Below are 12,013 nucleotides of genomic sequence, written 5' to 3' on the forward strand. Positions count from 1 at the left end.
GAGGCATATGGGGGCTAATGGAGAGGCATATGGGGGCTAATGGAGAGGCATATGGGGGCTAATGGAGAGGCATATGGGGGCTAATGATGAGAGGCATATGGGGGCTAATGATGAGAGGCATATGGGGGCTAATGATGAGAGGCATATGGGGGCTAATGATGAGAGGCATATGGGGGCTAATGATGTGAGGCATATGGGGGCTAATGATGAGGCATATGGGGGCTAATGATGAGAGGCAGCATATGGGGGCTAATGATGAGAGGCAGCATATGGGGGCTAATGATGAGAGGCAGCATATGGGGGCTAATGATGAGAGGCAGCATATGGGGGCTAATGATGAGAGGCAGCATATGGGGGCTAATGAGAGGCATAATAACACTGTCATCCACAGATGCCCCCATAACAGTGTGTCTTCCACAGATCCACCATAACAGTGCGCCTGCGCACTGACGAGAGACAGAAAGAAGGGGAAAGAATCCGCGGAAGCAAGCAGAGGACGGCACAGCAGACGATTGAACAGCTTCTTTTGTAAGTAAATAGTTTTATTATAAATGTATCCCTGCAGACCGCAATTCTCTCATATTTTGTAATCTTATTTATATATACTTATTTTGTTTTTGCCCCCCCATTTTTGACTGTGGTATCTTTGTGCCCCCCCTATATATTATTCCTATATTAAACACTGATTTTGTTGAAAGTACCAATAAATATCGCCTTATTAATAATTTGCATTTTTATTCTAGTGCGTGATTGTGTAGACAGGGCCCCAGTGCACTGTATTGCCCGGGGGCCTATAATGCTCTTAAGATGGCACTTATACTTCCCTCCCCTCGTCACTTCCGGTCGCACCGGACATGACGTGAGAAGGTGTGCAGCGCCGCGCAGGCGCACGGCGACAGGTTAGGGAAGTTTCACAGCAGAGTGCGCATGCGCCGGGAGCCTCGCCAGCGGTTAGGGAAAAATGATGGGCCAGTGCGCAGGCACGGTGATCGGATGGATGTTCTCAGCTGGACACTGCACATGCGCTGGGAGCCTCACCAGCAGTTAGGGTAGGGAAAAAGCACTGGCCCGTATGTAATTTTTCTCTTCCCTAACCGCTGGTGAGGCTCCCGGCGCATGCGCACTCTGCTGTGAAATTTCCCTAACCTGTCGTGCGCCTGCGCGGCGCTGCACACCTCCTCACGTCATGTTCTGTGCGACCGGAAGTGACGAAGGTAGGGAAATCTCACGAGGTAGGGAAGTAATAACGTCTGTGCAGATTCTGCAGACAGATCCAGACCCATTCCACGTTAACGGTTCTGTGATTTGTCTGCACCGCAAAAAAATTAAAATAAAAAAATATAAATTTAACATGTTCTATTTTTTTTGCGGTGCGGAGGCACGGAGAGAACCCCACAGAAACCCTCCATAGCGCTTCCATTCTGCACCGGACCTTCTGGATTGCAGTGAACGGGTCCACATCCATGATGCACACGGCCGGCGCCTGTGTATTGTGGAGCCGCTGTTTGCAGGATGCAATACGTGCACAGCCGGCGCCTGTAGTGTCCTCACTGAGGGCCACAGAGGATAGGGACGGTCCTGCTGATCTCAGCGCTCTGGCAGCCAGCACTTTTACAGAACCAACATGCCAAACCTTGCAGCGCGCACCAGGACGGTAAGCCCTCATCAGACTCACTAGCAGATGGCTGGGGGTCCGCCCGATTGGACCCTCACTGATCACGAGGATACCGATCCATTAATTTTCTGCGGGAGCACAGGGCTTGCCCATCTCCAGCATTCCCATAGCGACCATGCGCAATCTCCACCTGCTGCTCCATCAGAATGGGACCCCCATTCTCATAATCAGTAAGGGTCCCAGTGGTAGGACCCCCAGGGATCAGCTAGTTATCCCTTATCCTGTGAATAGGTTATAACCTACCCTTTTAATTGCAGCTTAGCGGCACATTACCACATGACCGTTATCAAACTGCTTGTGGCAATGCACACAGCAGCGCGGCTTCACCCGAAACATGTGAGCCTAGTAAAAAGCCATTGACCTGAGAAGGGAATACCGGTGATAAGTCTGGTGACGATGTCTCCTGGCAGGGGGTGCGATCGATTAGTCAGGTCTGGAAGCAAATGGGCAATGTAAGGCAGGAGTGACTGACACAGGCCGAGCAGTGATGGCGAAGCGTCTCCAAGGCTGCAGGTTCCTGGTGTGCAGTGGTCCCAGGAAGGACCCCCCGTGAAGCATGTGATGGCAGTCCTGTCTGCTCCGGTCACAGCTGGCAGTGTAGTCGCTGGGCCCATGCTGATTTTTTATTCTTTTTTCATACGACTTCTAAAGCCAGACATTTGGCCATTTACCTCACGTTGGTTCCGGCTGCAGAACTAGTCCGGCCCTAACCATGAGTGGGGAAGTAGTCCTGTGCGCGGGACCGTGTCCGCACAATATGGACACCTTTCTTGTGCGCTCTGCGGGCCCATCACCAGAAATGACTTCTCGTCTGCAATATGGCGCAGAAGACGACACGCGCGATATTTTGTGGAACTACCAAAAACACAGATGGGTGCATGGCCTCAGAGAACCGGATCAGCTAAAATAATGCAGACGGCACACATGACCAATACCGTCAGGTGCCTGGAGGCCACTCACCGGCTTCAGTACCAACCCGCAGCCGCACTGATGGCCAAGCAAACCCTTTCCCACTCCCAGCCTCGCACGGACTGGACTCAGAGTCAATGCTGATTGTTTCATGATCCGTTTAATAAAAGTTCTAAAGTGCTGGAAGAAGATGGCGGTCACTGAACGACCCCTTGTCACTTACCTACAAGTCTAATACACGGCAGGCCTCAGGAAGCACAGCACACGTCACATCATGTAACACGCTACATGTCTATACACATACAATCAATCCCGTGCACATCTGCCCGCAACTACAAACTCATGCACCAATCACCTTAATATTGGGAGGGAAGGGGTGGTGCTTTTTTTTAGGGAAACGGTGGAAGATGACTAACCTCCGGCACCCCAGCCATGGTGAAACTACAACTCCCAGCATGCACCATTCATTTCTATGGAGTTCTGAGAAAAGCCAAGCAAGCGTGCACCCTAGGAGTTGTAGTTTTACCACAATGGACGTGTAATGCGCGCGGAAATGTGCAAAATCATTCACGAAGAAATACCCAACCCATTTTGTCACGGAACAACCTGCAACTTTGGAAAAATCCGCAACTAGATTTTTTTTTTATTATTATTTGCAGAAAATTGCGCAGTGTGTGAAGACACCCCAATATGGTCACCATTACGGTACCACCACACGTCAAGCCTGCTAGCTAGGAACCGCTGGTTTAGTCAATGTGCATTGTTGATGGCTTGGCGGTAACCAACAACGAACAGCTTGTAATGAGTTAATAGCCCACTACGTAGCGGTAGCGAGGTCTCCGCAGCTGATCAGCCTTCCCTATCCGTGTGACTGCACCGCAAGAGATGGGACACGTCCTATACTTCACTGCAACGGGCGGACCACAGCCCATTGAAGTCCATGAGTCCACGTTGTAACGCAGCACGCACTTGTCCGGTATCTGCAGGCTGGAAAACACTTAGGCTGGGTTCAGACCTGAGCGTCTTTGATATGCGCGTTTAACGCGCGTTTTTGACGAGCGTTTTTAGCAATAGTAAACGCGCGTTTGACGCGCGTTTGTGTGATTGACTGCAATGTCCTATGGCCACAAACGCGCGTCAAAACGCCCCAAAGAAGCTCAAGTACTTGTTTGAGCGTAGGGCGTTTTACAGCGCGTTTTTCAGCGCTGTAAAACGCTCAAGTGAGAACCAGGGCCATAGGGAAGCATTGGTTTTCATGTGTTGAGCGTTTTACAGCGCGTTTAAACGCGCTGTAAAACGCTCAAGTGTGAACCCAGCCTTAGGCTGAGTTCACACAAGCGCGACGGATTAGGTCCAGATACGTTCAGTGAAACTCGCACTATTTTGCAAGCAAGTTCAGTCAGTTTTGTCTGCGATTGCGTTCAGTTTTTCCCGCGGGTACAATGCGTTTTGATGCGTTTTTCATGCGCGTGATAAATAAAAAACTGTAGGTTAACTCACTTGTGTGAAAGGGGCCTTACAGTCGCGTACATGAGGCTTAAAGGGAACCCGTCAACGGCAAAACCCACCCCAATCCGCCAGCAGTGAGTTTCGAATGATGATTTTCTTACTGCATTCTGAGGCAGAAGTATGAAAAACAACCTTTTATCCCCAGTCCGCGCTATTTTCCAGTCAGGCTTGACGTCAAGGTAACCGCGCCCCCTTCCCTGTGACGGACAGCCGGCTGTCGGGCATAAGCGCTGTCAGTCACACCGAAGGGGGCGCGGTTACCTCGACTTGAAGCGAAGAGGCCGCTGCCTCAGTGACTTCAAGCATGACTGGAAAATAGCGCGGACTGGGGATAAAAGGTCGTTTTTCATACTTCTGCCTCCTCAGAATGCAGTAAGAAAATCATCATTCAAAACTCACTGCCGGCTACTTGAAGGTACTGCTGGCGGTTTGGGATGGGTTTTGCCGCTGACAGGTTCCCTTTAAGACTACATGCACACGACGGTATGTGTTTTGCGGTCCGCAAAAAAATAAAATAAACGGATGCCATTCTTTTTTTTTTGCGGATCCATTGTAACAATGGCTAAAACGGACAAGAATAGGACAGGTTCTATTATTTTTGCGGGGCTACGGAACGGACATACTGTTGCGGACAGCACACTGTTTGCGGACCCACTGAAATGAATCCTATCCGCAAAAAAACAAAACAAACACGGTTCGTGCACATGTAGCCTAAAGCGGTTGTCTCATGTCAGAAAATGGCAGTTATCATGTAGAGAAAGTTAACACAAGGCACTTACTAATGTATTGTGATTCTCCATATTGCCTCCTTTGCTGGCTGGATTCATTTTTCCATCACATTATTCACTGCTCGTTTCCATGGTTATGACCATCCTGCAATCCATCAGCGGTGGCCGTGCTGGTACACTATAGGAAAAAGCACCAGCCCATGTGCGCTCCCCTGCATGGTCCCAGCCACCACTTTTTCATATAGTGTGCAAGCACGACCACCATTGATGGATTGCAAGGTCATCGTAACCATGTAAACAAGCAGTGTATAATGTGATGGAGACATGAATCCAGCCAGCAAAGGCAGCAATACGGACAATCACAATACATTAGTAAGTGCCTTGTATTAACTTTCTCTACATGATAAATGTCACTTGCCGAAGTGAGAGAACCCCTTTAACCCCTTCACAACTGCCATACAGCTATATACTCGCACTCTACTGGTACTGTAGTACACTGCGGTTTTCCTGCAGGTGGCCGAATACGCTACTAAAACATCGCCTTTATTGACACGCGTTTAAAACCTTCTATTTGGGTCCATAAAGAGAATAAAGCAGAAGTCCTGGACGTATAACCTGATAGAAAACCAGCCGGACATTAGGACGCGCTCCCGGGGGCTGGCAAATACTAATGTAACATGCGGCTCAGGAGCACCGGTTTTACAGAAACTGGTTGTCGATATTAGTGTGCGACCATCATCGCTGATATGACTCAATGAGCCGTGCGCTCGTCTTATACACTCAGTACATGTTCTTAATTCCCTTTACGGATCCAATTATTCGGTTTTAATTGCGTCAAAGCCTCGTTCACACGTCAGTGTTCCACGGACGTGTGCTGTACGTGTTCTACATGGACAGCAAACGTACCCACACATCCGTGTTTTAGCGCGGTCCGCAGGTTTGTGGTTTTTAGCACTATATGGTCCGTGGTCACAGATCCATTGCGCCCATTATACTGTATGGCTCCGTATGTAACACAGATGCCATCCATGTTTCACGGATCATTAGGAAGACATGCTTTTAAAATTAATTTTTCAGCTGCGCAGTGTCGGCGAAGCACGGATGACACACGGACAGGTAAAAAACGGACCCATCACAGCCATTTTCACGGATAGTGGAAGGCTGACCTGCCAGGGAGGTAGTTGCCCCTCTAGCTTTACGTAATATATGAATCCGTTCCCCCTCTAGGTTCACTACGCCTTATATACACAATACCATCGCGGCTTGCCTGGTCGCCGTGCGCCCATACCCTTTACAGCTCCGAAGCCACTTCTGAATGGCAATCCCCGTGGGCGAGGTCCTGTTCACACTGCGTCCTCTCTGTACGTTCGGCGTATACACCAGGGCAATCTCCTGCCGTGTGCACCAAACGTAAAGGGGGTCATTTATTAAGACCGGTGTTTAAGATGCTGGTCTTTATAATCCCTGCTCTGGAGGTGGATCGGCAGCGACCTCTACATAACGGCGGAGCGTCCATCGCCGGTCTAAGTCTACGCCCGTGTTACATCCGCTTTTTGGTGGATCCATTGTAACAATTAGGGATGAGCAAATTAGCATAAAGCGGTAGCGGGTGGTACCTCGGAACCGAACCAGAGTTCGGGAAATGGGTTTTTACAGTAGAAATCAATTTATAAAGTTATTACCCAAAGTCTCGCAAAATATTAAAGGGAGTCTGTCATCAGCATCTCACCTTTGTAACCCTTCCCATCGGTTTCTAGCATCCTTACAGTTAATAAAAACATTACCTTTAGCATCAATCCTGGACTTAGAAAACCGGCAAAAAACATCTTTGTAGCATATGCAAATGAGGACTCGCAAGTGCCCAGGGGCGGCGTTACCCTCGTAGGTGCCCAGCTAGCTCAGCCTTATTGTCGCTTCCCCCCGCCCATTCTTTCCCTCTGACCACCCATCTACTTCTTGTTTCGCCGAGATCCCGCGCCTGCGCACTCAGTCCGTCGGCCGGTGCATGCGCACTGCGATGCCCATTCCTTGTACGGCATCACAGTAATTAATACGCATGCGCCGGCTAACGGCGCGTAGCCGGCGCATGCGCATTATTGTGATGCCGTACAGGCGCAGGATCTCGGCGAAACAACAAGTTAGTAGATAGGCGGTCAGAGGGAAAGGATGGGCGGGCGGAGGGAAGGAAGGGGGCGGGGGAGAAGCGAAGAAAAGGCTGAGCTAGCAGGGCACCTACGAGGGTAACGCCGCCCCTGGGCACTTGCGAGCCCTCATTTGCATATGCTACAAAGATGTTTTTTGCCGGTTTTCTAAGTCCAGGATTGATGCTAAAGGTAACGTTTTTATTAACTGTAAGGAGGCTAGAAACCTATGGGAAGGGTTACAAAGGTGAGATGTTGATGACAGACTCCCTTTAACTTCGGCTCATCAGAGCCAATACATTCTAATACTGTACGGAGCTCCTGCCCTGTACAGTGTTAGAACGAAGGTTTATGTGAATCGACTTCAGATGTTGTATAAAAGCCCGATGGAGGACACATCGGGTGAATGTCTACCTGCCGGTGAGCGCTTTCTGGCACAAACACCGAATCTATAGGGAAAGTGCCGTAAGTTCTGTTCACATTTGCCTGGTGGTTTCCATTGATAATGGAAATCACGATGCAGTGAAGGATCGGTCATGTATCACCGGAAGGAAATGCCCCCCCCCACTGAGTATCCGGCAGGTTCCTCCGAGGCGTCCATCATTTTGGACAAAATCTGCACCAGCCTCTGATGCAGGTGTGAACAGAGCCTTCACTGCCGTCACCCAGCTTGCGGAGAGACGGATACAACCTGGTCGTCCGGAGGAGGACACGGCGACCTAACATATACAAGTGAGTTTGTGCTAAGGAGACAATCAGCTTTTCCATCTATTTCCGGTGAACTGATGGCTGAAGTTGAACTTCATTTAATAAGTCCCACCATAACTTCACTTATGTCCCAGAGTTTCCTGGCAACCAAGTCATCCATAGCTTTAGGTAAAAGTTCTTCCTCTTTGCAGTCCCCAAAGTACTTGCCGGACACCCCTTCTACTTCTGGAGAGGAGGCCAAGTAGATGGACGTCTGAGCTCCTTCCACCGGGGATTTAAAGAAAGCCCAAGAGACCACGTTGAAGAGAGGTTTGACCAGGACGGGAATATTAATGTGTCTTCCTAGATTGGTTCGGACTATGCCGGGGTGTAGAGCGTTGACGGTCACCCCGGTACCTTCCAGGCGCCTGGCCAGCTCTCTGGTGAACAGGATGTTGGCCAGCTTGCTGCGGCTGTAGGCCGAACCTCGGCCGTAGCTCTTCTCACTGTTTAAGTCGTCGAAATTGATCTCCCCGTATTTGTAAAGTTTGGAGGAGACGACCACAACCCTGCTGGGAGCAGAGCTCTTCAGGAGGCCGAGCAGCAGATGGGTGAGCAGGAAGTGGCCCAAGTGGTTGACCCCAAACTGCATCTCAAAGCCGTCTTCGGTCTTCGTGTAGGGGCACTGGAAGACCCCCGCGTTGTTGATGAGGACGTCAAGGTTAGGTTCTTCCTGGAGAGCAAATGGCAGAAAGAGAAAAATTAAACCTGCGATTGTAGAATTACAAAATCCCACAGTTTGGTGGCCGCTCCTCCTATAACCTGAGGGTCCAGCCTCCGTCTAACCTGTATGTACGGGGGGCTCAGCAGTGGATTAAGGGTCCATTCACACGGCCGCAAAACGGACCCGTTCATTTTCAATGGGGCCGGAAAAGATGCGGACAGCACACAGTGCGCTGACCGCATCCGCACGTCCATTCCGCAAAAAATAGAACATGTCCTATTCCTGTCCACAGACACTGACAAGAAAAGGCGTTTCTATTCTAGTGCCGGCGATGTGCGGTCCGCAAAACACGGACGTGCGAATGGACCCTTAGTACGTACAGTACAATATACATGTCCGGAAGACACACACCCATGACCACTACACACATCATACATGCCAAACACAAACACCGCGCGCACACACACACACACACACACACACCCGCGCACACACCCGCGCAGACACCGCGCGCACACACACACCCGCGCAGACACCGCGCGCACACACACACCCGCGCAGACACCGCGCGCACACACACCCTCGCAGACACCGCGCGCACACACACCCTCGCAGACACCGCGCGCACACACACCCGCAGACACCGCGCACACACACACCCGCAGACACCGCGCACACACACACCCGCAGACACCGCGCACACACACACCCGCAGACACCGCGCACACACACACGCGCAGACACCGCACACACCCGCGCAGACACCGCGCACACACACACGCGCAGACACCGCACACACACCGCGCAGACACCGCACACACACACACACCCGCGCAGACACCGCACACACACACCCGCGCAGACACCGCACACACACACCCGCGCAGACACCGCACACACACACAGACCCGCGCAGACACCGCACACACACACCCGCGCAGACACCGCACACACACACCCGCGCAGACACCGCACACACACACAGACCCGCGCAGACACCGCACACACACACAGACCCGCGCAGACACCGCACACACACACCCGCGCAGACACCGCACACACACACCCGCGCAGACACCGCACACACACACAGACCCGCGCAGACACCGCACACACACACAGACCCGCGCAGACACCGCGCACACACACCCGCGCAGACACCGCGCACACACACCCGCGCAGACACCGCGCACACACACCCGCGCACACACACACCCGCGCACACACACCCGCGCACACACACACCCGCGCAGACACCGCGCACACACACACACCCGCGCAGACACCGCGCACACACACACACCCGCGCAGACACCGCGCACACACACACACCCGCGCAGACACCGCGCACACACACACACCCGCGCAGACACCGCGCACACACACACACCCGCGCAGACACCACACACACACACCCGCGCAGACACCACACACACACACCCGCGCAGACACCGCGCACACACACACACCCGCGCAGACACCGCGCACACACACACACCCGCGCAGACACCGCGCACACACACACACCCGCGCAGACACCGCGCACACACACACACCCGCGCAGACACCGCGCACACACACACACCCGCGCAGACACCGCGCACACACACACACCCGCGCAGACACCGCGCACACACACACACCCGCGCAGACACCGCGCACACACACACACCCGCGCAGACACCGCGCACACACACACACCCGCGCAGACACCGCGCACACACACACACCCGCGCAGACACCGCACACACACACACACCCGCGCAGACACCGCGCACACACACACACCCGCGCAGACACCGCGCACACACACACACCCGCGCAGACACCGCGCACACACACACACCCGCGCAGACACCGCGCACACACACACACCCGCGCAGACACCGCGCACACACACACACCCGCGCAGACACCGCGCACACACACACACCCGCGCAGACACCGCGCACACACACACACCCGCGCAGACACCGCGCACACACACACACCCGCGCAGACACCGCGCACACACACACACCCGCGCAGACACCGCGCACACACACACCCGCGCAGACACCGCGCACACACACACCCGCGCAGACACCGCGCACACACACACCCGCGCAGACACCGCGCACACACACACCCGCGCAGACACCGCGCACACACACACCCGCGCAGACACCGCGCACACACACACACCCGCGCAGACACCGCGCGCACACACACCCGCGCAGACACCGCGCGCACACACACCCGCGCAGACACCGCGCGCACACACACCCGCGCAGACACCGCGCGCACACACACCCGCGCAGACACCGCGCACACACCGCGCACACACACACCCGCGCAGACACCGCGCACACACACACCCGCGCAGACACCGCGCACACACACACACCCGCGCAGACACCGCGCACACACACACACCCGCGCAGACACCGCACACACACACACACCCGCGCAGACACCGCGCACACACACACACCCGCGCAGACACCGCGCACACACACACACCCGCGCAGACACCGCGCACACACACACACCCGCGCAGACACCGCGCACACACACACACCCGCGCAGACACCGCGCACACACACACACCCGCGCAGACACCACGCACACACACACACCCGCGCAGACACCACACACACACACCCGCGCAGACACCGCACACACACACCCGCGCAGACACCGCACACACCCGCGCAGACACCGCACACACACACCCGCGCAGACACCGCACCCGCGCAGACACCCCCCCCCCCCCCGCGCAGACACCCCCCCCGCGCAGACACCGCACACACACCCCCGCGCAGACACCGCACACACCCGCAGGGCGCTGTTCACACTACACAAGACACTCACCCTCACTACCTCCTGGCAGAAGCGCCGCACGGACTTCAGGGAGCTCAGGTCCAGCTGCTTTACCACCACCTCCCCGCTGTCCCCGGTCTCCTCCCGCAGCTCCCGGGCCGCCTCCTCCGCCCGCTCCGGGTCGCGGCACGCCAGGATGACCCGGGCCTGCTGCCGGAGCAGCTCCGCCGCGGTCGCCCGGCCTATGCCGCAGTTAGCCCCGGTGATAATCACCGTCTTACCCCGCATGAGAGCGGAGGCCGCGGCCTGGACACTGCCGCCGGTCATCAGCCGGCGAGCCACTAAGATAAGCCCCCCGCCCAACGCCACGGCCGCCGCTACCATCAGCGCCGAGGAGCCGGCCGCCATACTGGTTGTGGGCAGAGCCACCTGCAGTGAGGAGCTGGGGGCGTGGCCCTGACTAAAATGGAGGGCCCCCTGGTAGGTATGAAGAGGCGGAGACTCGTGATCTAATGGGCGGGGCCGCCTAGAATACAGAGTGACATGAGAAACGTCAGTCACTACAATCAGGTGCAGGTGGATGTAGCTGGGCTGTGTGGAGGGAGCGGGTCATGTCACTGGGGGGAGTGATAGTTACATGGGACTGTATGTTGGAGGGAGAGGAGTGATGTTATTTACATGGGACTGTATGTTGGAGGGAGAGGAGTGATGTTAGTTACATGGGACTGTATGTTGGAGGGAGAGGAGTGATGTTAGTTACATGGGACTGTATGTTGGAGGGAGAGGAGTGATGTTAGTTACATGGGACTGTATGTTGGAGGGAGAGGAGTGATGTTAT

The 12,013-nt window shown here is 54.5% G+C and overlaps 1 protein-coding gene across 1 annotated transcript; it reads right to left on the minus strand.

The window, feature by feature from the left end:
• Positions 1–7,636: 7,636 nt before the first annotated feature.
• Positions 7,637–11,617, minus strand: RDH14 (retinol dehydrogenase 14). Its single transcript, XM_040423211.1, has 2 exons — positions 11,227–11,617; positions 7,637–8,382 (listed from the first exon to the last, which is right to left on the minus strand). Exons 1-2 carry the CDS (start codon positions 11,581–11,583, stop codon positions 7,765–7,767), a joined length of 975 nt encoding a protein of 324 aa, XP_040279145.1. The 5' UTR covers positions 11,584–11,617; the 3' UTR covers positions 7,637–7,764.
• Positions 11,618–12,013: the final 396 nt, after the last annotated feature.

Source organism: Bufo bufo, chromosome 3 (genome assembly GCF_905171765.1).
Source record: "Bufo bufo chromosome 3, aBufBuf1.1, whole genome shotgun sequence".
NCBI classification, from domain to species: Eukaryota; Metazoa; Chordata; class Amphibia; order Anura; family Bufonidae; genus Bufo; species Bufo bufo.

Coding starts and splice junctions, on each gene's coding strand:
- RDH14 (XM_040423211.1), bottom strand. CDS start 11,583: ATGGCGGCCGGCTCCTCGGCGCTGATGGTAGCGGCGGCCGTGGCGTTG. Junction 8,383..11,226: donor TCTGCCAGGAGGTAGTGAGG/GTGAGTGTCTTG, acceptor TTTGCTCTCCAG/GAAGAACCTAACCTTGACGT.